This window comes from Armigeres subalbatus, chromosome 1, assembly GCF_024139115.2.
Source record: "Armigeres subalbatus isolate Guangzhou_Male chromosome 1, GZ_Asu_2, whole genome shotgun sequence".
In the NCBI taxonomy this organism is placed as follows: Eukaryota; Metazoa; Arthropoda; class Insecta; order Diptera; family Culicidae; genus Armigeres; species Armigeres subalbatus.
This window is the reverse complement of record NC_085139.1, coordinates 315,984,242-316,012,084: the sequence shown is the minus strand read 5'-3', so window position 1 is coordinate 316,012,084 and position 27,843 is coordinate 315,984,242. Positions and strand designations below refer to the sequence as shown.

The window sequence follows — 27,843 nt, the reverse complement described above, 5'->3', positions numbered from 1 at the left end:
GAAATAAGCCAACGTACTCGTGGTGACTCGAGGTTAGGTTTACAATGTTTAAGGATGGATGGGGATTAGGATTCGGGAATCAGGGAATCATCATAATCAAGGAATTTCAGCAGCTCATCCGGTCATTTGGCGTCGGGGACGATGTGGTGTGTCGTCGTGCTCGAAAAACGATTCGCATGGGAGCATATTCCGGACGGCCAGACGGTCAGAGGAACAAAGAAACCTATAAATGGCTTACATATAGACCACATCACGATCCCCCAAAACACCTCTTATCTCCTGGAAGGGTTGTTTACCTCGGGCCACTAGGGTATCCAATAATTGCTCTCTGGAGACGTCGTTTTCCGAGCAGAACCAAACTACGTGATCGATGTCATCATAACCGGCTCCGCACCTACATAAGTTGCTATCGACAAGGTTTATTCTGTACAGAAGTGCGTTTAGTGAATAGTGATTGGACATAAGTCTCGACATTACGCGAATGAAGCCTCGACTTAAGTCCTCACCTCTGAACCACGCTCGCCCAGAAACTTGAGGAATTATAGAGAATAGCCACCGTCCAAGTTCGTTGTGTGTCCAATTTCTTTGCCAACTTTGAAGAGTACTCTGACGGACTAATGGGAAAAACTCGTTGCTCGAGTATTGTCTATCATAAACCTCACCTTCCTGTGCGCCCACCTTTGCCAGCGAGTCTGCCTTCTCATTGCCGTGGATTGAACAGTGAGAAGGGACCCAAACAAAGGTAATCTTGAATGATCTTTCGACCAAACCACGCATCTGCTCTCTTATGTTTGTAAGAAAGTAAGATGCGTGCTTAACAGGTTTCATCGACCGGAGTGCCTCGATAGAACTAAGACTATCCGAGAAGATGAAATAATGGTCTACGGGCTGATCGGAAATTATCCCCAAAGCGAAGTTAATTGCTGCCAGCTCAGCAACATAAACCGAGCACGGTTCCTGAAGTTTTCGGAAGGTGGTTGAAGTTACATTGAAAACACCGAAGCCAGTGGATCCGTTGATGCGAAAACCATCAGTGAAATAGAATAGAATATATTCTCAATCCAGTTGAAACCCGGAATTGGGGGATAGCGAAGTTGAATTTTTCTCACAATCCGTACGTTAAACCTAACTTTGGTGGTGCGCTGTTTTCATATCAGGCCAAGTTTCAGTTGGAATGTAGGGCCATTGAAGTAGAAGAAGAAGAAGACATAGGTCAGCAATCAATGCGCTCAGAGCCGTAGCGTGGAACCGTTATTTGGCGCCCCTTACTTTCATACATGTACTAAATAAATAGCCTGCTAAGAGCTGGAATATTTTTGAAATCAATTGGCATCAGCCATTGCTCTATCACGGGAAATGGGAAAGCGGACTCTTTGGATAAGGTGGGGTATTTACGATCGGAAAATCACCTTTGATGAATTTTTCCTATCAGTTCTTCAGGTAACCCTGATCAGCTAGAATCAGAAACTGTAATGAATGTATGAATGCACATCTTTTCAAGGTGAGGCTCTCGGAAAACAATCTCTGTGTTTGCGGCGAGGATTATCAGGACAGTGATAACCAAAGACTACCAAAGCCTATAAGGGAAGTGTTGGCAAGTCTTGATCTCGATTACATGTCCCTTGTCCACCAATTTTTGAGAGTTGCTGTTGTAAGACTGTAATCATAGTATCTCTGTGAAAAATCTGATGTAAATTTTAGTATTGCTTCGCAATAATCGAAAGAGAAAGTAAACAAAGAGAGCCTCTCTTTTGGAAATGTTTTCTTTATTATTTTTTTTCCAAGTTCGTTTATTTGATAGGCTCAGGCGTGTATAACACTTTTCGGAGCCATATTTCTTTGTGATATATACAATCAATGTCATTTTTTTTTAGTTAGTAAGAGAGGGATAGGAGCCAGCGTACTCGTGGTGACTCGAGGTTAGTTTACAATATTAAAGGTTGGACGAGGCTTAGGATTCGGAATCAAAAAATGTTTTCTTTATGAATTCCTCAAAAGCCTCTATAACTTGCATATGTTCCAATAAGTACATAGAAAGTAAGGATTATCAAAAAGACCAGAACATTTATAAAAATCCCTTTTCTAGAGATTAAAATTAGCACTGAAATGCCTCGATGCAGGTTCTCGTATTCAGCATGTCTTTCGATAAGTGCTTCGATTAAAGCTTTATTAGATTATGTAAACCCAAAAGGAAAAAATCAAATCAATATCAAAATCAATATCATCGAATATTCAACAGCTTTGCTTGTTTTTTACCATCATACAAGTGTCTGGTTTAAGGGAATCGAAAATGTTACTAAATCAAATGCGATCGTTCCTGGAGCTATTTGAGGAACCAGTAATGAGGTTTTGATACAGCTACAACTAGCAGTAGAAAAATCTATTTTCATTTTCGATAATAAATTTATTCATAAAAATATCCTGTTCCCGTTCCGGATAACCGCATCAACCTGACGGCAATCAAATGGGCTGCGTCTCCCGTTCCAACCAAGCCAACGTTTCGGCGTCTCCGGCCGACTTCAGCAGTGGCGAAAGCGTCTCCCAAACGGTCTTGTGGTACCGATTAATGCTCAGACGTTCCTTCTCCGTCAGCAGTTTCACGTCGATCAGCTTCGTCTGAATGGGACACATGGTCACCGTACGGAACGTCAACGCTCCGCGTCCATCGAAATTGTCCCCGATGTTGGTCGAAACCACCTGGACGATGTCCTCGATGCGAATGCCGAACTTTCCCACTTTGTAGTAACCGGGCTCTGGAAGAAAATGGCAATTTTATTGTTTTGATTGGATTGGCTGAAAATGCACGTAATTACCATTGGACAGGAACATGTTCTCCTCTAGTCCGGGGTCGTCTGGCATCAGACGGATACCGATTCCCATGGGTCCCTCGTGAACGTTCAAGAAATGCCCAATACCGTGCCCGGTGCCATGTCCGTAGTCCAATCCGGCATCCCACAGGGCTTTGCGCGCAATCGTGTCCAGGAACTGGCCCTTGACCTTACGCGGAAAGATAGCCGTTCCCAGTGCGATCTGACCCTTCAGCACATGGGTGAATGCCGTCACCTCCTCCGCGGAGGGTGTTCCGAAGTGCAGGGTCCGAGTTACGTCCGTGGTACCGTCCCTAGAAATCCGAATTCTTAATATTAAACTTGAAAAATGTGGAAAATGGTCTTACAAAAACTGTGCCCCGGAATCGCACAAATACATTTCTTTGTCGGTGATGGGTCGGTTGGTTTCCGGTAAGGGGTGATAGTGGATCACCGAACCGTTCGGTCCCGATGCACTTATCGTGGTGAAGCTCAAACCCTTGTACTTGTCCTGTTTGCTACGAAACTGCTCCAACTGATCGGCGCCACTGATCTCGTCCACCGCTTTACCCTCCTTAAGCGTTCGTTCCAACCAGGAGAAGTACTGGCACAAGGCCACTCCGTCCCGGATGTGACACTCGCGCATTCCGTTCGCTTCAATCGCATTTTTGACCGCTTTCATAAGGTTGATTGGTGTGATCTCGTGCAGTCGTTTTTCCTCCGGGATCAGTGCCGTGAGGGCGTAGCTCGAACCCAAGCTGATCCACACGCGGTGGGAGGAAGACTCGGCGAGGGATTTGAGCACCTGGTGCACGTCTCCGTAAGGGCGAATCGTCGGCTTAACGTCATTCGAGCGGAAGTGTTCGTGAATAGCACCGGAGAGTTTGCTCTCATCGACGAAGAAGTACAACTCGTCCAGGGTGACCAGTACGTAGGAGAAGAACACCGGATTGTATTCGATGTCCGATCCGCGCAGGTTGAGGAACCAAGCGATTTCGTCCAGGGCGCTCACGACAAGAACGGAAGTTCGCTTGTCGGTCATCTTTTCGCGAACGGCGGCCAGTTTTTGGGCGACGCTTTGACCGGTGAAGTTCACTGGGAGTGGGATGATGGCATGTTGGGGAGCTGCCGGTTGATCCTTCCACACCAGATCGATGAGGTTTGGAACGATTGGAAGAAGCGAGCATCCGGCGGACTTGAGGGATGTGTGCAGGGGATTCCAGGCTCTGGTGGAGATGAGGTTTGCGTCGACTCCTACCTTGGAGCCCGGCTCCAGGACCTTGGCCAGATACGCATCGATGGTGGGCGTCGTCGGTTGTCCGTCCTTCATCAAAGTCCACTGTTCGTCCAGCTGCTTACCGGCCTGCTGGTAGTAGCGGCCATCGGTCCACAAGAGTGCCTCCCGATCGGTGACGACGGCCGTTCCGGCGCTACCGTCGAACCCGGAGATGAAGGCGCGGCGTTCGTCCCGCTTGGCCAAGTACTCGCTCTGGTGGGCATCGTCCGAGGGAATGATGTAAGCGTTTATCGAGCCCAAACTGTTCGGGAGGTTCTGCATGAGGGAGCGCAGGGCGGCCACCACTTCGCCGGTTGGCCTCATCTTGTTGCTAGAGGTGTGGAAGATATATGGTTAGATGATTGGAAATTTAAATGAAATTGAGACCTGTACTCATTGACCATCGTCGCAATACAGTCTGTAGATAACTGATGGCGAGCAGGTGATTCAAGTTCTCAACGACTCAAAGGATCACCCGCTGTATTAGATTACATTGAATTGTTTCGTTTTATCTTATCTACACATTGGACTATGGTTGAATAGCAACGATTAAAGAGACAATGAGTGAGGCCCGTATTAATTGCCAATTAAAGAGACACATTCAACTTACCTCAGTAGGCGCTGCAGTTTGCTGCTTAGGAATGGAATTGACAGTCTGAATCGGTGGCGATTTGCGAAACTAAAAATGCAGGTGACAGGGATTCGTTGTTTGGAAATTAGGCTCAAGTGGCTCAGCGTTTAATTCGATTGCTTCGATGAACAGTGCACGTAATGACTTGTGTTATTTGGTCAGTGCTCTGCTTTCGTATTTTGATTTGATGGAAGGCTACGGCTGACAGCAGAAGTACTGTGTAAAGAGGATATTAATTGAATCCTGAGTGCTGGTGTTGGTTTGTTTATGTTAATATTTTGTGTAAAATGCTTGTCCGCTCGTGTTAGTGCTGTAAAATAATGGTGGAGTAGCTAATGTTTGCCGACTCAATTATTTGTTTTTAATAAAGTTCATTCAAATGATTCAAAATCGAGCTGTTTTAATTATTTTTGTCAATGTCAATCTGTCAATTGTCAATTTGTCACTCAATAAACTCATTAAACGTTAAATAATTTTACTAAATCAAAGTTCTGTTGATTTATTTTTCTGCTCGCAGCTCAAGCCAGCCGGGATAGCAATCCCTTCGCCTGTACTGCAGTAGTGGTGGTGAAAGCAACAGGCGGAATCTGCCGGTTCTCGCTGTTCTATTTTGTCCATTCGGCAGCAGCCGAACCTTCAGACCAAAACAAAACGAAAGTTGCTTGCCTGCTCTTCTCTGACAGATTGGGTTTGCGTGGCAATGTGCGTTTGTATGTGTCGCTATTTCATGGTTAGCAGAGGAAGGAATTTCTCCTACAATGTGAATATTGACTGGCAGTAATTTTTGTCTCCTTCTTAAACGTTTTGTTCGTTGTTTCGAATTTGATTTCAATGAGTAATTCAATCTTAATTAAATAACATATTTCGCATGTTTTACTTCTAATTTAGGGTCATAAAACGACAGTTGTCAGATGTTTGGGATTTGTGATTTCTAATGCTCTTTCCGCTTGATTTGGCAACACTTTCTAAGTAAATGGTAATCAATTGAGTAGTTTCTTTGTACATCAGAACTTGTTTACGGCAGTTTTTGCAACAAAATCATTCTATCCATCGCTCATCGCAGCAAACCATGTGAATTGAACATTCGTTAGTTACTTTCAATTGAACGTGCCCTGAGCGAACACTGACAAAACCGAGGTGAGATTTTCAACCAAATGTAAAACACGAAATTTTCCAACTTTGGGGTGTGCCTCTCTTGATGTCAATTGAAATTCGTTTGCCAATGGTTGCTACGATTTCGTATTGCGGATTATCAGGAAAATGTCATAGAGATACTGTAGTTGGCCTTGAATGATTAGGTGATTAGCAATCGCTTTCGCATGCAAGAGTCGTAAAATCGGTTTGATTCCAGTTGAGCTGTAGCACCTCCTTGTCCTTGGTTTGTTTTTGGTGTTTTTCTGCACTTGGAAAATTGCTTTAGTTCTAGATTGGTTTTGATGCATCTTTTTCCCTTTTTCCTTGTAGATAAACGCAACTATGGCAAACCAAGGCAAAGGAGGGCCATCGACGTCGCTTGAGTACAACGGAAGCTCGACCAGTGATCGCAAAAAGTTTCTTGTAAACAATGAATTCATGTCGGATGTGGTTTTCCTGGTGGGTGAAAAGAAGCAGCGAATCTATGCCCACAAGTTGTTTCTGATTGCGAGTTCGGAGTATTTTTTCGCCATGTTCAATGGCAACTTCAAGGAATCGAACGAAAGTGAAATCGTTTTGGATGACGTTGAGCCAGCGATCTTCTTGGAAATCATGCGATTCGTGTACTGCGGCAAGATCGATCTCACGTTTCAGAACATTCACGAAATTTACATTCACTCGAGGAAGTATATGCTGATGGAACTGTTGGCCATGGCTTCCAATTTTTTGGAGAAAAGCATTGAACCGGAGAATGTGTTGAAAATTTTCACACAGAATCGGTTCTACGGATTTCAGTTTGTCGACGAAAAGTGCTTGAACTTGATTAGGACAAACCCCTTATTCTACTTCAATCACGAAGACTTTTCGTTGATCGATCGAGAGTCACTGTGCTTGATCTTAGCTTCTAAGAAAATTAACTGCACGGACGATCAGCTGATGGGCGCGTTGGACATCTGGGAGAAGGGCCACTCAGAGGAGAAGGTGGACGAGCTGAAATCGATCATCAAAAACTCCAAACGATCGTACGATTGCTACAAGTTGCGATTGTTTGGACCGTCATCGGGGTCCGAGCCGAATGACTTCGGCTTCTCGATAGTGTCGGAGACGAACGTCAATTTGTACGGCATCGGGGTTTTCCTCAAAACCACCGCTTCGGTTATCACAATCGAAATGAAAATCTTCCAAAACGACCTTGAGATCGGGTGCGATCTGTTCGAGTACGAGAACGACAACTTTGTGACCGTGGACGTGGCCAATCTGTTCTTTGAGGAGATCGTACTGAAGCCGCACCATCGGTATAGGATCGCGCTGAACGTAACGCCGGCGGTTGAACCCTTCACCATACAAAACCCGAAGATTCATCACGATCGGATCAAGATGTCGATCGCGAATGTCATCTACGGCCGCTGTGATAGTACGTACTGTGCAATCGCTCATATGCACTGTAGGGAACAGAAAAACATAGGCAAGGGCGGGTGAATCGACGAGAACATTTTGCTTTAGCTATCATTGGTTATGTAATTGAACTAGATGAATTAATGATATTCGTTTAAATCTGTTTTAAGACTCTGTAGGCGTGTACTTAGTGGCGTTTCAAACGTTCAAATAAATCTTGATTGCAATTAGCCAATGTCTTTCAGTTCGATTTCTAAAAGTTTCAGATTCATGATGGAGTCAACAAACATCATGCGAATGCTGTGTCTGGCAGACAAATCGCCTACTTCTGCTGCGAATCATCAAAACGGCCTCAGGAGACTCTCGTCAACAACCAGTTCATGTCGGACGTAACGTTCTTCATCCCAAAAGCTTCTGTTGATCATCGCGTCCGATTACTTCAACGCCATGTTCAACGGAAACTTCAAGGAATCCAACTCGGCGGAAATCGAGGTCAGCGATGTGGAGCCGGACATCTTTCTGGAGATCCTGAGCTTCATCTACTGCGGTAAAGCTCGGCTGACGATCGACAACGTGTTGGAGCTTCACGTACTCGGCCAAAGGTACATGTTGGATGAGTTGCGTCAGCGAACGGCCCGCGTATCCAAACAACGTGCTGAAGATCTTTGCCCAGAAATTGGCTGTACGAGTTTTCGTTCATCAACGAGAAATGTTTGGCAGTAATTCGCAAGAATGACACCCTGACACCACCATGAGGGCTTCTTCATTCTGGATCGAAAATCGTTGGAGATGATTTTAGCGAGCAAGAAAATCAATTGCTCGGAGGAGCAGCTATTCGAGGCTCTGCAGGATTGGAAAAACATGAACAAGGGCGAGGATGTCAACGATTTGTAGACGGTTATTCACACCCAGCTCAAAGTTGCGGATCTTCGGAACCGTGTCGACGGCTGTGCAAACGCAATTAAAGTTTATGTCTTTGCGTGCTTTAGCACTCTTCTCATGGACGTGATGATTTCCGAAAACCTGAAGGTTGTGAGATGGAATCAATTGAAGTATGAAAACAAAAACCGCGATTCGGTGAATGTGGCAAATTGTTTTTTGAAGAGCTAAGAGTGCGACCGAATGAGTGGTACACAATCGGATTTGGAGACATGGATACTACAGACTCCTTTGCAATCGAAGGCTCCCAGATATGTCACGACAAGTTTGACAAGCGTTTCGACGAACATATTAGGGAAGATCCATTAATTACGTAACGCAAAAATTGGACTTTTTCAACCGCCCCTCCCCCCTATGTCACACTTTTTGTATGAAGCATCTGAAAATTTTGTATGGATCGTCACACTTCACTCAACCCCCTCCCCCCTCTAAGCATTACGTAATTTGTGGATGTTCAAGTCAATACCAAATTTTCAAAAAGACGTCTGATAGCACTCCCACGTAAACCAAAACCGTCAACAGGTAGCAGAAGCCTTCACCTAAGTATTGATGGTGACGATTTGCGTGAGAGAGCTATCAGATTAGTCAAATCGACGTTTGAATCTTTGTTTACAAAAGCAGATAAGTCGTTTTGAAAATTCGGCATTGAAGTATTGTTTCACACATGTTCTACGATTTAGTTCCGAAATAAAATGTAGCTTGATTCTGAATAAATATCGTGCAAGCAAACGTTGATCTTTTAACTGTCACTTTGGGAGCCGATGGCAGCACGACAAGAGGTGAATCACCCCCCGTTCAACCAGCACAACTAAAACGTCAAAATCACATGTTATTGATTGGTATTTGTGAGACTGCGCTCTTCTTCATCCCGTTCATTCGGTCCGATAAGTCGCACTCTTAGAAGAAGTCACCAATATAACAACACATTCCTCTGACGTAGGTCACTTTTGCGGTCAAGCTCCGCACACTCAGTCATACCGCAAGAAAGCACTCCACTCAGCCCATTCTCGGATGTTACATGCAGTATGTTTTCATTGTTCGTTCCAGTCTGACGTGTTTTTTTTTCAAGTCGAAAGGCGCTCTGCGGCATTGCGCGAACTATTGACCAAGTGACTAAGCTAAGTTGCATCCGACGAGCCGGTGTGACTAACCGTAGCCCACATAGATAAGAGTCGCGTTGGCGCCTGAGAAAAATCCAACTCTTGCTTATAAAGAAGTGATCCAAGAAAACCGGACTGCATTTTCCGACCGAGATCTATAAGGAATCGCCCTGCAGAAAATCTCCTCGTTATTGTTGTGATCTGCTCGAAGAGAGATAGTGATGCGATAAGAGCCAAGCGATCGGGCGCGCAAATCAAGTCTTCAAACACGCGGACCCAATTCTGTTGTCGGCGTCCGCAAATTTTCGGGTCGATTGTAAATCTTGTGTGACGTGGTTATCTCCCAATTCTGAGTTTTCCCCTTTCTGAGGGTTCAATATTTGTTCGGGTAATTATCAGCTTCTGTGCGGGTCGTTAGAACAGCACTAATCTAACACATTCTGGTTGGAACGTAAACCCGGTTGGCTGTTGTTGTCAGGACGTTCAAGTTCCTGTTTTAGAGAGAACGGGATGGCCAGCGAAGTGATGAGGATAGATCTGGCGATTGACGAAACGGATGTGATTCGGGGAGCTGAAGAGGTGCTAAAGGTTATCAGACCCCATTGGCGCAGTGACAGCGTGCGGTTCAAGGTTCGTATCAGGTGGACGCAGTAGGCAAGCGTGTGATGTGAGGTTTTTTTTTTCGCAATGCCTACTGAGTTAGATATTAATCTGGGTCGCAGTTTCTAATTCATAACAGCTTTGCTTTATGATCTAGGTTTATGTAGCAAGAAACAAGTTTTGCTACGACTACTTCAATTAGAAGTTCACTGGGTTGCATGTGAACGCGGTTCAATGCATTCATTATGACCGATACTGTGCTCATGGAGTGCATTGTTATGGCAAGTTGCACTTGTTTTCAAACGAAACAATGCGATAGTCGATGTGTTTTGTATTCTATGACTGATGTTTTATTCATGTGCTTATCTCTTCTGTAAAAATATATTAGAAATAGGTCATATATAGAATTGTATACATGCGATAAATTTACGATATTTGTATATAAACAATCGCATAATCGTTGTCAGTGCAAGGCCCCTTCTACAAAATTCAAACTTTATTCTCAAAGTGAGGAGCCGAAATGAGAAAAAGGATACAAACCAAATTTCTATGAAAAAATGCACTTTTGTGAATTTAATTCCGTTTTTCACATCAAATGCACGTGCTAAATAAAATTCTACATTATATGAAATGCAAACATTATTCTGAAAGTGAAAAGTCGAAAATCAGCTTTGCATAGCAGAGAAACCAAATTTCTAAACAGCAAAAAAATATATTGTAATATCACATCGGATTTCATGCACATCATCGCCGTCGTAAATCTCATGTATTATTACATCTGTTTTGTGTTACAAAAAATGACACAATTGGAATTTTGTCGCCAAAATGAAACGATGTAATTATGTGTTATTATATGTGATACTGCTTCCCATCTTCTTATCTTATCTTTTAGGATTCAAGAACTCTGTCTTTCAATTTTCAATCAAAACATTTTTCGACGGACGACTAGTTTTTTCATCTTTGAAGGCAACAATTCTTGCCTGTCCAGGACTTTCAAAATGAAATTTGGTGAGGGAATTCCAATATCCGCTCGTTCGACACCTTGTAATTCGTGCCCCGGTAATTCGACACTTATCGAAAGTGTCACTCATTTTTCGGGCACATATCCTCAACCGATTCGACGCAGACTTCTATCCCATTGTTTCCTATTAAAAATTGGCCAGATAGGACTATGGGATCGGAAGTTATGGCCAAAATACTATTTTTTATTCGCACGAGAAAGGCACCATCACTGCTAGGTGGATTAATCAGGGTTTTTGTTTACATTCAATTTGCTGAACTTTACCAAAAATTCATCCGAAAATTTATTAAGGTATTCCTCCAAAAAGTTCTAGAATTTTCTCGAAATTTTTCCAAAAACGTCTTTGGAAATTCCTCCGCAAATTCCTTCTGGAACTCTTCCAGGAATTCCTCCGAGCACTTCCTCCGGAAAATGATCCTAGAGATCTTTTGGAATTTTCCCCGGAAATATCTCCAAGAGTCTCTCCAGAAATTGCTCCAGGAGTTCCTTCAAAAATTCTTCCCGAAATTCCTTCGTAAATTTTTCCAAAAGCTCCTTTGAAAGTTCTTCCAGGAGCTCCTCCGAAAACTCCTCCAGGAGTCGCTTCAGAGTTTTCGCCAGTAATTCCTCCGAAAATTCCTCCACGAGTTTCTTTGGAAATTCCTCTAGAAGTTCATCCGAAAATGTATCCGGGAGTTCCTCCAGAACTTTCATTTTTTTTTGGAAAATCCTACAAAAGTCCCTTCGGAAATTCCTCAAGAAGTTCCTTCAGAAATTCCTCCCAGAGTCCCTCCAGAATTTCCTCCCAAAATTCTTCTAAGAGATGCTCTGAAAATTCAAATTATTTTGAAAATTCCTCCAGAAGTTTTTTTTGGAACTTCCTCAAGAACTCCGAACTCCAGAAATTCCTTCAGAAGTTTTTTCGGAAAGTTATCCAGAAGTTCCGAAGTAATTTTCTCAAGAGCTTCTTTGGAAAGTCCTCTAGGAGTTACTCCAGAATTTTCTGAATAACTCGTCTTGAAAATTCCTCCAGAAGTTTCTTTATAAACTCCTGCCGAAGTTCCTTTGAAAATTCCTGCTGAAGTCCCTTAAGATATTCCTCGAGTAACTCAGGAAATTCTTCCAGGAGTTCCTTCAAGAGATTTTTAAGAAATTCCTCCACGAGTTTAATCGGAAATTCCTCCAGAAGTTCCTTCGGAAGGTTCTGCAGAAGTTCGTTTGAAAATATTTCCAGAAATTACCCCAAGAAATCCTCTAAAAATCCCTACAGAGCGTTTTATTGTTGTTTCTCAAGATATTTCTCAAGGAGTTCGTTCCAAAATTATTCCTGGTGTTCCTCCAAATTTGTTGTCCCAGAAGTTCCTCCAGAAATACCTCCAAGATCAAGAAATTTCTCCAGCAGTTCCTCACGAAACTTTTCCAGGCGTTCCTTTGGAAGTGCTACGGGAATTCCTCCTAAAATTGATCCAGAAGCTTCTCCGAAATTCCTCCAGGAGTTTACTCGAAAATTCTTCTAGAAGTTCCTTAGAAAATTCATTCAGAAGTTCCTTCGAAATTTCCTCCAGGACTTCCTCAAGAAATTTCTCCAAGAGTTCCTTTAGAAATTTATTCGGAAATACCACCAGGAGTATGAGGAAACTTCTTTGGAAAGTACTCCAGAAGATCTTTTGAATTTTCAACACGAGTTCTTCAACAAATTCCTTCCTTTTCAAAAAGTATCCGAAAATACCTCCAGAAGCTTCCCGAAGTTCTTTCTGAATTGCAAATTCTTCCAGCAGGGTTTGGAAATTCTTCCAAGAGTTCCTAAAGCAATTCGTCCAGGACTTTCTTCAAAGACTCATTCGGATTTTACCTTTTGAAACTCTTTCAGGAATTTCTCCAGAAAATCCTTCGGATATTCCTCTAAAAGTTCCTTTGAATAGTGCTCCAAAAGATTCTCTTGATCTTCCCAGGAAATTCCTCTAAAAGTTTATTTGGAAAATCCTCCAAAATTTGATTAGGAAATACCTCCCAAAGCCCCTCCAGTATTTTCTCCGAAAATTTCTCCATAAGTTATCATTAGTTACTCTGGAAGGAATCTGGGAGGAATTCGTTCTCAGGGAACTCCAGAGTTTCCCCCGCAAATTCCTCAAACACTCAGACACACCACAGACAATCACCTTAGAAAGGAGAGATCCATTATTTACGCAACGCAAAAATTGACCAAATAGGGACGAGCATAAAATCATTGTCTAATAGAGTTTTTGGAATATACCAATATATATTCCTCCAGAAGTTCCTTCGAAAATTCCTCCAGGAGTTGCTCCGAAAATTCTTCCAGGAGTTCCTCCAAAATTTCCAAAAGAAACTCCTCCAAAAATTCCTATAGATGCTTCTTTGGAAATATCTTCAGGAGTTTCTCCAGAAATTCCTGCAGAAGTTTCTCAAAAACTCCTCCAGGAGTTCGTTCAAAAATTACTGCAAGAGATTTTCAAGTAATTCCTACAGGAGTTCCATCGGAAATTCCTTCAGGAGTTCCTCAAGAAATTCCTCCGCCAGTTCCTTCAGTTTCTCCAGAAAAATTGAAAAGCTTTCAAAACTTAAAAATTGGGAAAATTTAAAAATCATTTGTTTAGAAATTGAATATCTTAAAATAAACAAAATAAAAACGGGGTAATGTTTGGAGGAATTCCGTGGCGAACTACCGGAGGAGCTTCTAGATGATCTCCGGCGGAATTCCTTGAGGAACTCCTGGAGAAATTTGAAGGAGCTCTTGGAATAACCTCTGGAGGGCTTTCCGGAAAACTTCTGGACAAATTTCCGAAAGAAATCATGGAGAAATTTTCGTAGAAGCTCCTAAAATTATTTGCTGAGGAATTACTCGAATAACTTGTGGATGATTGTTTGGAATTATTTCTTAAGGAACTTCATAGAGAATTTTCGGAGGAACGCCAGGAATAATTTTCTCACGGAGACGAGCCAGCTTAGGGCTGAATGCCTCATTGATAATGAAACAAAAATATCTCAGGAACTCCTGGAAGAATATTTTGAGAAACTATTTTAGGAAGTTCTGAAGGAATTTTTGATGGAATTATTGGAGTAATTTCTGGAGAACATTCTGAAGGAACACCTGAAGTAATTTATGGAGGAATTTCCGAAGAAAGTGGAGGAACTCCTGGAGGAATTTCTTGAGAAACTCCTTTTTGAAAGACTTCTGGAAGAACGCCGTTAGGAATTTCCGAAAAAAAAATTATGAAGAAATTTAAGGAGAAAATTCTGGAGGGTCTTTGAAAGGTATTTCCGAATCAAATTTTGGAGGATTTTGCAAAGAAACTTTTGGAGGAATATTTTTGGGACTTCTAGAGAATCTTATGGAGGAATATTTAAAGAAAATTTTGGAACAATATTCGAAGGATTTTCTGGGGGAATTCTTGGAAGAGTTTCAGAAGAAATTGGCGAAAGAAAAATCCGAATCAGTCTTTGAAGAAATCATTTGAGGACTTTTTGAAGAAAGTTCTGAACGAATTGCTTTAGAAATTCCTGGAAGAATTTCCAAAACTTCCTGGAAGAATTTGTGGAAAATAGCTTCCAGGAAGCTTCTGGAGGTATTTCCGGAGAATTTTTGAAACAAAATACTTTCGGAGGAATTCCTAAATCCCTAAAGGAACTTGTTGAAGAACTCCTGTTGAAAATTCAGAGGATCTTCTGGAGTAATTTCCAAAGGAACTGCTGGAGGAGTGTTCTCAAACTCCTGGAGGTATTTCCGAATAAATTTCAAAAGGAACTCTTGAAGGAATTTCTTGAGGAAGTACTGGCGCATATTTCGAAGGAACTTCTAGAGGAATTTTCGAGAGAACTGCTGGAGGACATTTTGGAAGAACCTCAGAATCAATTTCAGGTGGAATTCCGGGGGCACTTTCCCAAGGAAAAGTTTCTTGGGGAACTGCTGGAGAAATTTCTTAATAAACTCGTGGACTAATTTCTGGAGGAACTTTTGGGAGAAATTTTGGAGGAACTCCTGGAATAATTTTGGCAGGAACTTCTTGGGGAATATCTTGAGAAACAACAATAGAACGATCTGTAGGGATTTATGGAGGATTTCTTGGGGTAATTTTTGGAAATATTTCAGACGAACTTCTGCAGAAATTTCCGAAGGAACTCCTGGAGGAACTTCTGGAGGAATTCCTTGAGGAATTTCCGATAAAACTCGTGGAGAAATTTCTTAAGAATGTCTTGAAGGATGTTCCTAGAAGAATTTTGTTCCTGGAGGAATATCTTGAGGAACTTGATAGGAAGAGTTGGAGTGTCAACTTCCTATTGTCAACATTTCGTGGATAAATGGCGGGCTTTTCTCCCCATCTATTGAGTCAATCTGGGAAACGAGGGCTAGATTATATTATTGTATGTACGAATTTTCTTCTGGAAGGAGATTCTCTATTCATCCCGTGGATTTGCATAAGTGTCTCTGCTTATGGAACCACTTCATCAATTTTTGGCCCTTCATACAGGAGTTTGGTGAAATACTACCAATAGTACAAGCATGATCAAATCGTTTGTCAGATATGACATGTGCTACTGGCAGGTGTCTTGCTGCAATAGATGGTAGTATCATCATCATCATCATCATCAACAAAATGAAACGATATAAAACGTAATATGTTTGACGTAATAACTAGCCAGCAGAAACTTTGCTCTCGGAAGCTGGGTTAGGGAGTGTTCGGGAATTTTATTTCATGGTTCCTAAATTCATTTCAGAAAAATATTAAACTTCATTTTATTTCTCATAAATTTACACATCGATATACAATAATATAACAAAATATTGATTTTTGTTTCAACTAGCAGTATTTTGAAATAAAGATTTTTTGTAAGTAATAAAAGTAATAAAATTTGGTCATCATTTTGTTTTTAAGTCATAAGATTTAATATTCTTAGATTTTCAGTTTTCAGGCTTAAAAACAGTATTTTATAACTTTTGAACTTTTAGGAGAACTGTGCGCCGATAACAATATTGTCGGCAAAGGCGTAATCGGCCATTTCCAGTCGTCGGCGACGGCCAAGAGTTCTTTCAGAAATTTCTCCAGGAGTGCCTCCGGAAATACAAAAACTGCTTCAGAAATATCTTCGGAAATTCTTACTGAATTTCTTCCAGAAACTCTTCTAAAAGTTCTTCCGGAATCTCCTCAAGGAGTTGCATTGGAAATTCCTCCACAAATTCCCCCGGAAATTGCTCCAGGGGTTCCTCCAGGAAGTCTTCCAGAAAATTCGCAAGCATTTCCTCCGGCAATTTTTAAAGAAATTCCTACGGAAATTCCTCTAGAAATTCATCCAAGGATTTTTCTGAAAAAATGAGTTCGTACGGAAAGTCAGCCACGACCAAGTAGTTTCTTCAGAAATTGAGCCCGAAATTCCTCCGGAAACTATTCAAATCGATTTTTTATAATATTTCCGCAAATTCTCGCCGGATTTCCTCCAGGAGTTATTGCTTGCGAAATTCCTTCACTAGTTCCTTCGGAAATTCCCCCATTTCTTTCGGATATTCATTCAGAAGATCTTTCGGATATTTATTCAGGAATTCTTCCGGAAATCCGCCAAAGAGTTCCTACGGAAAGTCCTCCCTGAGTTCTTTCAGAAATTTCTCCGAAAATTCCTCCAGGAGTTCCTTTGGAAATTAATAGAAAATTTTCCGGAAATTCTTTCAGAGCAACTCTGAAAAATCTGGCAGAGTTATCCAGGAGTTTTTTTTTCTGAAATTCTTCCAAGAGACTTTCGGAAAATACGCCAGAGGTTCCTTCAAAAATTGCTTCAGTACTTCTTCCAGAAATTACTAGAAATTACGCATCGAAAATACTTCCGCAGATTCCTCCAGGAGTTTCTTTGAAAATTTCTCCAGAAATTCCTTGAGGAGTAGCTACGGAAATTCCTCCAAATTTTTTCTTCGGAGTTTCTTTAGAAATTTCTCCAGGAGTTCCTCCAGAAATTACTCCGAAAATTTTCAAAGTAATCATTCGGTTAAACCTATAGTGGTTCCTTAGAAAAGTCCTACATGAGTTCTTTCAGAAATTCCTCCAATAAGTTCATTCGCAAATTCCTTCTGGAAAACCTCCAGGAGCTCCTTCCTTCTGGAATACCTAAATTCCTCCAGGAACTCCTAGGGGAATTCGTCCTTAAGTTTCTTTGGAAAGTCCTCCAGAAGTTCTTTCGGAAATTTCTCCCAAAGCAGCTTCAACAAATTTTTCAGTGAAACTTACCCTAAATCGATTTACTCGCAACAAATTGCATTGGACGCGGAATCCTGTTACATTATTTTTTTCATTTGAAAATTGGCAAGATTGAACTATCACCCCATAAAAACTTGTTGTATTTAAGCTATAATATTGACAAGCAATACCTTCTTTGTTATGTTAAAGGTTTGATAGTGTTTAATACAAACATTTATTAGCAAAATTATTCTGTGTTCTATTTTTGTCGAAACGAAATATATATTTTTATTTATTTATTTATTCAGACTTAGGCCGAAGTGGCATGTGCGGTATATATGAGTCTTCTCCATTCGGCTCGGTCCATGGCTACAAGTCGCCAACCACGCAGTCTACGGAGGGTCCGCAAGTCATCTTCCACCTGATCGATCCACCTTGCCCGCTGCACACCTTGCCTTCTTGTGCCCGTCGGATCGTTGTCGAGAACCATTTTCACCGGGTTACTGTCCGACATTCTGGCTACGTGGCCGGCCCACCGCAGTCATCCGATTTTCGCAGTGTGAATGATGGATGGTTCTCCCAACAGCTGATGCAATTCGTGGTTCATTCGCCTCCTCCACGTACCGTCCGCCATCTGCACCCCACCATAGATGGTACGCAACACTTTCCTTTCGAAAACTCCAAGTGCGCGTTGGTCCTCCACGAGCATCGTCCAGGTCTCGTGTCCGTAGAGGACTACCGCTCTAATGAGCGTTTTGTAGATTGTCAGTTTGGTACGGCGGCAAACTCTATTCGATCGGAGTGTCTTGCGGAGTCCAAAGTACGTATGATTTCCAGCCACTATGCGTCTCCAGATTTCTCTGCTGGTATCAGTTTCGGCAGTCACCAGTGAGCCTAAGTACACAAATTCTTCTACCACCTCGATTTCGTCACCACCGATGCAAACTCGAGGTGGGTGGCTCACATTGTCTTCTCATGAACCCCTTCCTATCATGTACTTCGTCTTCGACGAGTTAATGACTAGTCCGATCCGCTTAGCTTCCCATTTCAGTATGGTGTAGGCTTCCTCCATCTTCTCAAAGTATACGTGCCATAATATCTATGTCGTTGGCGCCAAATAGCTGGACGGACTTATTGAAAATTGTGCCACTCGTGTTAATCCCTGCTCTTCGTATTACCCCTTCCAAAGCGATGTTGAATAGCAGACACGAAAGACCATCACCTTGCCGTAATCCGCTACGAGTTTCGAAGGGACTCGAGAATGCCCCTGAAACTCGAACTACGCACATCACCCGGTCCATCGTCGCCTTGATCAACCGTATCAGTTTATCCGGAAACTCGTTTTTGTGCATTAACTGCCATAGCAGGTCCCAATCGATTGTATCAAATGCTGCTTTGAAGTTGATGGATAGATGATGCGTGGGCACGTTGTTTTCGCGGCATTTCTGCTGGACTTGACGAATGGCGAACACCTGGTCCGTGGTGGAGCGTTCGCCCATAAAATCCGCCTGGTACTGTCCTACGAACTCCCTTGCAATTGGTGCTAGTCGACGGCATAGAATATAGGAAAGTACCTTGTATACGGCGTTCAGCAAGGTGATTGCGCGGTAGTTGCTACAATCCAGCTTATCGCCCTTTTTGTAAACGGGACACACGACACCTTCCATCCACTCTTGCGGCAAAACTTCCTCCTCCCAAAACTTGGTAATGACCCAGTGCAGCGTTCTAGCCAGTGCCTCATCACCGTGTTTAAATAGTTCTCCTGGTAGTTGGTCAACCCCAGGGGCTTTGTTGTTCTTCAGCCGGCCAATCTCCTCCTGGATTTCCTGGAGATCCGTAGCCGGTAAAATTATGTCCTGCGCGCGTTCTCCCAGGTCCATCACCATACCGTCATCTTTGTCTGCCACAATGCCATTCAGGTGTTCTTCGTAGTGCTGACCTCACGCTCGTTCGTAAGAAGGTTCCCGTTTTTTCCTTACACATATCAGGATGTGGCACGTGGCCCTTACGTGAACGGTTCAACTTCTCATAGAACTTTCGTGCGTTATTAGCGCGGTCCAGTTGCTCCGTCTCTTCACGGTCTCGATCTTCCTGCTGGCGCTTTTTCCTCCGGAAAATCGAGTTTTGTCTGTTCCGCGCCCGTTTATATCATGCCTCGTTCGCACTAGTGCGGTGATTCAGCAATCTCGCCAATGCTGCATTCTTCTCTTCCACTAACTGCTCACATTCGCCGTCATACCAGTCGTTTCTCTGATCCGGGGGCACCGTGCCAAGTGCAGCGGTTGCGGTGCTACCAATGGCGGATCGAATATCTCTCCAGCCATCTTCAAGAGACGCTGCGCCTAGCTGCTCTTCCGTTGGAAGTGCCACTTCCAGTTGCTGCGCGTATTCTTGGGCTAGTCTACCGTCTTGTAGCCGCCCAATGTTAAGCCGCGGCATCCGACTTCGACGCGTGTTGTACACTGTCGAGAGTTTTGAGCGCAGGCATACTGCAACGAGGTAGTGGTCGGATTCAATATTCGCACTGCAGTAAGTGCGGATTCGTGATGTCGGAGAAGAATTTACCGTCGATTAGAACGTGGTCGATTTGGTTTTCCGTTTCTTGGTTAGGTGATCTCCATGTGGCCTTGTGGATATTTTTGCGGGGAAAGAAGGTGCTTCGGACTACCATTCCGCGGGAGGCTGCGAAGTGTATGCATCGTTGGCCGTTGTCATTCGATACGGTGTGCAGACTATCCGGTCCAATGACCGGTCTATACATTTCCTCCCTTCCTACCTGTGCGTTCATGTTACCGATGACGATTTTGACGTCCCGCAGTGGGCATCCATCGTATGTCTGCTCCAGCTGTGCATACTTAGAACTATGCTATACTTGAAGAAACGGCCTTTAATCCTCAGCTTGCAAATCCTTGCGTTGATTGGCTGCCACCCAATCACGCGTTGGCGCATCTTACCCAGCACTATGAAGCCGGTTCCCAGCTCGTTGGTGGTGCCACAGCTTTGGTAGAAGGTAGCCGCTCGATGCCCGCTTTTCCACACTTTCTGTCCTGTCCAGCAAATCTCCTGCAGCGCCACGACGTCGAAGTTGCGGGGATGTAATTCATCGTAGGTTTATTGGAGGTTCTAGGACCTGGCTGAAGAAGTTCGCTGAATTGTGAGTAACGTATATAATATTGATAGATACCGTATAAAAGCAATAACAAACTTTGCAGCTTCGAAGCATACGAAATAAAGTTGCTATTGAACATCAGTGCGGCCTTTTTTGTCCGAGCATCAACACATACTAATTTCCATACAAACTTCAAACGCGATGCGGAAAGCGAGGGAGCAAAGAAACGGGCTCAAATTTTTCACAGTTGTTTGAAACTCAGGAATTTTTCATAAAACCATTGTTTTGAAAAAAATGACCATGACGCCCCACTCTTATATCCACAGATGTGGTGAGTATATCAATGGGAAAACTTCACAGAAACCACAGAAACTAGAATTTCCACGGAAAATTCTGTGGACTTCTATAAACTTCAATCGGCGAACTTCCGAAGGAATTACATGATGGTTTCGTAGAAGAATTCTCGGAGAAACTGCTCGATGAATTTCTGGAAATATGCCTGAGAACATCCTGGAGGAACTTCCGCATTAGGAACTTTGGCGAGGATTCGCTGATTATCTGGAGGAACTTCCGCAAGGACTCGCTGATTATCTTCAGGAGTTTCCTGGAGTAAGTGCCTTACAAATTTCCGGATGAATTCCCGGAGGAACTCCGAGAAGAAATCCAGGTGAAACTTCGAGAGGAAATTTCGGGAGAACTTGAGGAAATCCCGAAAGAACTTCCGGAAGAATTTTCGAAGAAATTTCTGGAGAATTCCTGGAGGAACTTTCGGAGAAACTGCCTGAGAAATACCCTGAGGAAATTCATGTCGGTTCTTGTTCAGAAGGGTTTTCTCATTTCATCGTGCTGAGCTGGTTTATAATACGGCTACGGCTACGGCTCCAGGACTTCATCTCATAGCTCCTTTGTTCGTCCCATCAAAAACAAAGCAATGGAAGGATTTTTATTTTTGTGGTTTACGAACATTTAGTGTCCTAAAAAATACCGTAAACCTGCTCAGCAATTCATTGTTTTTGAAAGAAAGGTAAATAAAATTATAAGGTTTGACGAAAAGTTCTGTTTATTCATTTTGTAACACGTCTATTAAAATGCTTCCCCAAATAACGATTACCATTTTTCGCACAGAAAATCACACCACGTCAATGCTATTCTAGTGGTACGATTTATGGCTCCACGATTACCTTCTCTAACTCATTAGCAATCGGCCCCAGGTAGATGAAGGCAACGTAGAAGGAAGCCTGCGAAATCAAACCGGTTGCAATGTCGTGTGCCTCCTCCACTCTACTGCAAGCGCATAAGCCATCAACGTCGTTTGATTTTATTTATCTATACTCTGGGACGGTCTTGTTATTACTGGATGATAGATGACGAAACGATCGCTAATTGCGATTTTATAACTCTTATCATGGAGAGAATGCTTTCACGTCACTATTTGAATCGCTTTGGTAGTGATAATTTGTTTGGTAAATGATTCTATCTTCATTTACTTGGATCTTGACAAATATTTATGTCAATCATTTGAAAATTCCTGTATTTGCGAAAAGGGGAATGTTAGAAAACATCTTACCGATCAGAGAATATCTTCTCGAGCGATTATTTTCAATCTCAGTTACGGTTAAACATTCATCAGGAAAAAGGAAAAAGGATAATTTTCAAAACTATGATGACAAGTACATGTCCATTTATATTGTGGGCAAATTTTGCTAATCTGGAAGACCTTTGAAAAATTATCATAACATTTGTCATTTTATGGCAAGGCGCAATATTTCTTGATGTGGCTTCCTTATCAGTAACAAAACGTAAAATAATATCAACGCAATTGGCATATTAAGCAATGATAAGCTATGTAAACCATTCGGTGTAAAATTCACACGTTTTGTCATCGCATTCCATGAATGTTTCCTAACAAATCTGAACAGCGCAGACCCCCTTTATTTATCGTCACAATAAATCAGATCTCCCTTGTCCGAAAAAAAATTTCAGCTTTTTACCGATGGAATCACCAACAAGCTGGTCGGATGTTTCAATCAAAACAATAACACCAACGATGACGACGACGTTGACACCGTCGACAACGACACCAACGATGTCGTGCTGATACGGGTCTACGGGAACAAAACAGATCTGCTGATAGACCGGAAGAAGGAAACCGAGAACATTCGGCTGCTGCACCGGTACGGTTATGCGCCCACTCTCTACGCCACGTTCCGCAATGGGCTGGCGTACGAGTTCGTGCCGGGCGTGACGCTCACTCCGGAGAGCTGTCGAGAGGAACGGGTGTGGCGGCTGGTCGCCAAGCGCATGGCCCAGATGCACAAAGTGCGCGACGGCTCCGTGGGCGACTGCAGCAAACCGATGCTGCCGGACAAGCTGGAACAGTTCGTCAAGCTGGTGCCGGCGGTTTTTGGCGACCCGGTGAAACATGCCAGGTGAGTACGCGAATGCGATGGTGATTACGCGCCAAACATCGTTTAGTTTGCAGTTTTTGCACATTGCTTGCGTGCCCGCAATACGTAATTTAAATTACTAACAATTCAGGTCGTTAGATGTGAATTACCGTTCGACCTTGGCAAATAGTTTTACACAGATAGCTAAATAATGTTGTTGCAGAATATCGCAAATCTTCCCCAACACGGACGAGTTGAGACGTGACTTTGACGATCTATACGAGCGGTTAAAACGGCTGAACAGTCCTACCGTATTCTGCCATAACGATCTGCTGCTAGGAAACGTGATTTACAATGCCGATCGGGATGAAGTCACGTTCATCGATTATGAATATGCCGCATACAATCACCAGGCGTTCGACATCGGAAACCACTTTACGGAGTTTGCGGGTAAACTATAATCAAACTAAAATAAGTTTCAGGAGTTTGAACATCTGAATTTGAATTTTTAGGAATCGACCAAATGGACTACGACCGGTACCCGTCGAAGGACTTCCAGCTGCAATGGTTGCGAGTGTATCTGACGGAATTCAACGGTACGGAGTGCACTGATAGTGACGTATTGCGGTTGTACGTACAGGTGAATCAGTTTGCATTGGCGTCGCATTTTCTCTGGACGGTGTGGGCGCTCATCCAAGCGGAACATTCAACCATCGATTTCGATTTCATACAGTGAGTATTGACCTTTTCCGTGTAAAGGTTTTTCAATCTTTAAACGGAGTTTCGGAGCATGCCTATAAAAAGCTATACTATCAACAATTTAAGTATTTTCTACTTTTTTCAACTATTCCGCTTTTCAATATTCAAATATAATGAAGACCACATCTTTGTTGCTCTAAAAATTAAAAGTAAATTATGCAGAACAGAACAAATTTTGAATGAGTACAATATGATAGCAATCAACCGACAAAAAAGTGAATAAAATCTTTTATTATAATTGAAATTGTGGATAGTAGATACGCAATTAGTTCATCATACTTACAGAATAAAAAATCTAATGCATATTAAAAAATAATTGTTAAGTCCGGTACCAACATTACGTTGCAAGGTCTTCCTTAGCCGTGCGGTGAGATGCGCAGCTACAAAGCAAGATCATACTGAGAGTGGCTGGGTTCGACTCCCGGACCGATCTTGGAAATTTTCTCGACTTCCCTGGGCATAAAAGTATCATCGTGTTAGTTTTATGATATATGAATGCAAACATGATAACTTGGCTTAGAAACCTCGCAGTTAATAACTGTGGAAGTGCTGATCGAACACCCAACAAGCAATCCAACATATTAAAACACGTTTTTAGAGCCTCTGAAGATAATTTTAGAAAAGAAGGTATATGCAAACATGTATAATCTTCTTCTTTTCCCTTCTTTTTTCATCTAGATAGATATATTGCTATATATAAAAATGAGTTTACTATTACTTTGAGGCAATATAACTCACGAACGGATGGACCGATTTGCAAGATTTCCTCACCAATCGATTCATCTTGGGATCAGCTGTGTTTGTACATACTGAGAGTTGATCAATTTGACGGGGAAAGTAGGAACATTGTCAAAATGCGATGGTTTCATGAGTTCTGAAGAAAGCCATCAAGCTCGAACTGAAATCGATCTAGAGTGCGACGCTGCAATCAACTAAATGATTGGCAGATCAAAAATCAGTCTGGGATGAATTTGATCTCAAAAACTCTCCAAATGAAATCGCTGGAATTTAGGAAAACGCTCTCGGAGATCCTGAAGTAATTTTAGAAAATCCTCCAGTAATATCAACAGCTTAAATGTAACTCTGAGTTACTGATTCTAAGGGCCGAGGGGTTCCTTCTCGAATTCTGGGGAATTTATTATTAATTCTGATGATCTGGGGGTGTTCCTTTTGAAATTATGGTGGATTTATTCTATTAAGACAGGAAATGCTTTCAGGAAGAACTCTCAGAGAAATTTGAAGAAGAACAGCTGGAGGATTTTCATGAAGAAGTTCAGGATGAACTTTCGAAGGAATTCCAGAAAGAACCTATATGTAGTTCGTGGAACTTATGTAGAAAATTAAGGAATTATTAGAGAAAATCCGAAATGAAAAATTGCAGAAATTTCTGGAAAAACATCCGGAAGTATTCCCGGAGGACCTTCTAAAAGGATTTCAAGAGAAACGTCTGAAGGAATTCTTTAGCAAGAACTCTTGGGTGAATTCCAGGAGGAATTTCTTTAGGAACTTCTTCTGGCGTTCCTCCTACAGTCCATCCAGAAATGTCTCCTGGTGCTAGTCCAGAAATTCTTCCCGAAGAATTCCTAGAATTCCTTTCACAGTTCTACGAGTTCATTCTGGACTTAGACCAACAATTCCTCTCAAAGTTTCTTCAAGAATTCCTCATGGAATTGCTCCAGAGATTCCTCCTGAGCTTCCTTCAGAATTCATCCTAGAGTTACTGCTGGAAACTCTCTAGAGTATTCTCTTGAGTTTCTCCAGGAATTTATCCAAAGATCCCTCCCAGCGTCTCTTTGGCATTTCTCCTTAGATTCCTTCCAATAATTTGACCTGGGGTTCATCCATGAATTCTTTTTTGAGTTCTTGCAGGAATGCTTATTGGAGTTACCCCAAAGATTCTACTGGAGATTTCATCCAGGAATTCGTCCTGAATCCCTTCGGAAGTCATCCAGAAATCCTCCAGAAATTCATTCTGAATTCCCCCAGGACTTCATTATTAATTCCCTTAGGAATTTATTCTAAATTCCCTCAGGAACTTGTTCTAAGTTCCCTCAGGAATTCATTTTAAATCTCCCCAGGAATTCGTTCTGAATTCCCAAAAAAAAAACTATCTGAATTCCTCCAGTTACTAATTCAGAATTCCAACAGGCGTGAGTTATTCCAAGAATTCTTGGAGTAACTCCAATTTATCTTATGGAGAGACTCAAAGATAAACTTTTGAAGAAACTCCATGAGGAGCTCCACAACGAATTTTTATATAAAACCCAAAGGCGAGGTAGAATTCCTGGAGGAACTTCAAGATTGATTCCCGAGGAAAAGCGAAGAAATATTTCCGAAGAGACGTTCGGAGGAATCCGTGAAAAAATCCTGAAGGATCTCCAGGAGGAATCCCTGCAGAAACTCTAGGAAGAATTCCCGGAGGAATTCCACTGCCGTAATCTGGAAAAGTGATGTATGCGCCATTTTACAACATACATGTTTTCCATTTTTCTGTTAAAGAGTACGACGAGTACTACTCGTTAACACCATTTCTGGAAAATGGCGTATACGTCACTTTGCCAGATTACGGCAGTCCAGGAGTAATTTCTGGAAGAGCTCTAAGAAGAATTTTTGAAGAAACTCCAGGAAGGATTCCCTTAGGAATTCCAAAAAGATATCCTGGATGAATCCCATATAGAATCCCTGCAGGAACCCAAGGAGGAATTCCCTGGTGAACTCAGGAGGGTATCCTGGAGGAACTCCGGTAGATCTTTTTGGTGGAGCTTCAAGAAGAATTTTAGAGAAATTCCTGTGCGATTTCCTGAAAGATCTTCAACAAGGCATTCTTAAAGTAAATCCAGAAGAAATCCTTGGGGAAATTCAAAACGAATTCCAGGAGGAATTCAGGATGAATTCCTGGAGGAGTTCAGAATCAATTCCTGGGGGAATTCAGAATCAGAATTTCATTCCTGGAGGAGTTTAGAATGAAGTTGTGAGGTGCATACAATCATTATACCGTCAGATTCATTCCCCTTGCGTATTGTTGTTGATGACGATGATGACAGATCGTTCGTGTTGATTCAAACGCATGCATCTGTGAATACTTCAGTACGAGCAGTCGTTAGAGGCAGCGTCGGTATCCTGTAAGGAAGTGCAGCGCGTCGTCTGAGGCAAAAGAAAGTGCAGAGCATTCTGACAATTGAGATTCTCATGTCGGGTGATTCCTTGTAATAGGTTGATATTTACAGAAGTCCTGGAGGAATTCCGAATGAATTCCTGGAGGAACTCGAAGTGAATTCCTGGAAGAATTCAGAATTTATACCTGGAGGAATTCAGGATGAATTTCGTGAAGAATTCAGGATGAATTCCGTAAAGAATTCAGGATGAGTTCCTTGAAGAATTTAGATTGGATTCCTTGAAGAATTCGGGATGAATTCCTTGAAGAATCCAGGATGAATTTTTGAAGGATTTCAGCATCAATTCTTGGGGGAATTCAGAATGAATTCCTGCAAGAATACAAAATGAATTTCTTGGGGAACTCAGAATGAATTTCAGGGGGAGTTCAGAATCAATTCCTGGGAGAATTCAGAATTAATTCCTGGTGGAATTCAGAATGAATTTCTGGAAGAATTCAGTATGGATTCCTGGAGAACTTCAAGATGAATTCCAGGATGAATTCCTGGAGGAGTTCAGAATTTATTCCTGGAGGAATTCCGAATGGACTCCTGGAGCAATTCGAAATAAATTCCTGGATGAATTCTGAATGAATTTTTGGAAGACTTTAGAATTTATTCCTGGAGGAATCCAGAATGAATTTCTCGAAGAATTCCTTAAAGATTTAATGATGAGTTCCTTGAAGAATTTAGATTGGATTGCTTGAAGAATTAAGCATGAATTCTTTGAAGAATTCAATATGAATTCTTTGAAAAATTCAGGATGAGTTCCTTGAAGAATTTAGGATGAGTTCCTTGAAGAATTCCTTGAAGAAATTCCTGAAGGATTTCAGCATAAATTCTTGGGGGAATTCAGAATGATTTCCTGCAAGAATTCAAAATGAATTTCTTGGGGAACTCAGAATGAATTTCTGGGGGAGTTCAGAATCAATTTCTGGGGGAATTCAGAATCAATTCCTGGGGGAATTCAGAATCAACTCCTGGTTGAATTCAGAATGAATTCCTGCAAGAATTCAGATAAAATTTCTGGTGGAACTCAGAATGAGTTTCTGGGTGAGTTCAGAATCAATTCCTGAGGGAATTCAGAATGAATATCTGGAAGAATTCAGAATGAATTCCTGGGAGAGTTCAAAATGAATTCCTGAGGGAATTCGGAATGAATTTTTGGGGGAACTCAGAATGTTTTTTGTGTGTCTTTATTAGGGAGACTTTCAGCACTAGGCTGGCTGGTCTCCGGAACTCAGAATGATTTTCTGAGGTAGGGAACTTAGAATGAAATCCTGGGAAATTCAGATTGAATTCCTGGGGAAATTTAGAATGAATCTTAGGAATTCTTCTTGGAGCTCCTCCAGAAATTTATCCTGTAGATCCTCCT

At 42.1% G+C, this 27,843-nt stretch overlaps 3 protein-coding genes and 1 pseudogene across 4 annotated transcripts in view; 3 read left to right on the top strand and 1 right to left on the bottom strand.

Moving 5' to 3' along the window:
* Nucleotides 1-2,383: 2,383 nt before the first annotated feature.
* Nucleotides 2,384-5,134, bottom strand: LOC134207950 (xaa-Pro aminopeptidase ApepP). The gene is made up of 4 exons (XM_062684043.1): nt 4,694-5,134; nt 3,176-4,414; nt 2,814-3,121; nt 2,384-2,753 (listed from the first exon to the last, which is right to left on the bottom strand). Exons 2-4 carry the CDS (start codon nt 4,405-4,407, stop codon nt 2,461-2,463), a joined length of 1,833 nt encoding a protein of 610 aa, XP_062540027.1. The 5' UTR covers nt 4,408-4,414; nt 4,694-5,134; the 3' UTR covers nt 2,384-2,460.
* Nucleotides 5,135-5,615: 481 nt separating this feature from the next.
* Nucleotides 5,616-7,473, top strand: LOC134207952 (BTB/POZ domain-containing protein 1-like). 2 transcript variants are annotated; one of them, XM_062684045.1, is made up of 2 exons: nt 5,616-5,851; nt 6,179-7,473. In XM_062684045.1, exon 2 carries the CDS (start codon nt 6,191-6,193, stop codon nt 7,325-7,327), a length of 1,137 nt encoding a protein of 378 aa, XP_062540029.1. In that variant the 5' UTR covers nt 5,616-5,851; nt 6,179-6,190; the 3' UTR covers nt 7,328-7,473. The 2 variants fall into 2 exon arrangements, with proteins under 2 accessions (XP_062540029.1, XP_062540031.1); XM_062684047.1 differs by lacking the exon at nt 5,616-5,851 and adding an exon at nt 5,993-6,092.
* A 43-nt stretch (nt 7,474-7,516) lies between these two features.
* Nucleotides 7,517-8,598, top strand: LOC134207954 (BTB/POZ domain-containing protein 6-B-like; annotated as a pseudogene).
* A 612-nt stretch (nt 8,599-9,210) lies between these two features.
* The window catches only part of LOC134207953 (ethanolamine kinase), a 37,392-nt gene continuing 18,759 nt past the window's right edge, over nt 9,211-27,843 (top strand). The window contains exons 1-4 of the mRNA XM_062684048.1: nt 9,211-9,912; nt 22,154-22,599; nt 22,781-23,007; nt 23,070-23,289. Coding sequence (XP_062540032.1) covers nt 9,793-9,912; nt 22,154-22,599; nt 22,781-23,007; nt 23,070-23,289 — 1,013 coding nt within the window. The 5' untranslated portion in view covers nt 9,211-9,792. The remainder of the gene's footprint in view (nt 9,913-22,153; nt 22,600-22,780; nt 23,008-23,069; nt 23,290-27,843) is intronic.

Excerpts from the sequence above, each read along its gene's own strand:
- LOC134207950 (XM_062684043.1), bottom strand. The coding sequence starts at position 4,407 with ATGAGGCCAACCGGCGAAGTGGTGGCCGCCCTGCGCTCCCTCATGCAG. Across the intron at positions 3,122-3,175 it reads GATTCCGGGGCACAGTTTTT|GGACGGTACCACGGACGTAA; the intron begins GTAAGACCATTT and ends TCGGATTTCTAG. Across the intron at positions 2,754-2,813 it reads GAACATGTTCCTGTCCAATG|AGCCCGGTTACTACAAAGTG; the intron begins GTAATTACGTGC and ends ATTTTCTTCCAG.
- LOC134207952 (XM_062684045.1), top strand. The coding sequence starts at position 6,191 with ATGGCAAACCAAGGCAAAGGAGGGCCATCGACGTCGCTTGAGTACAAC.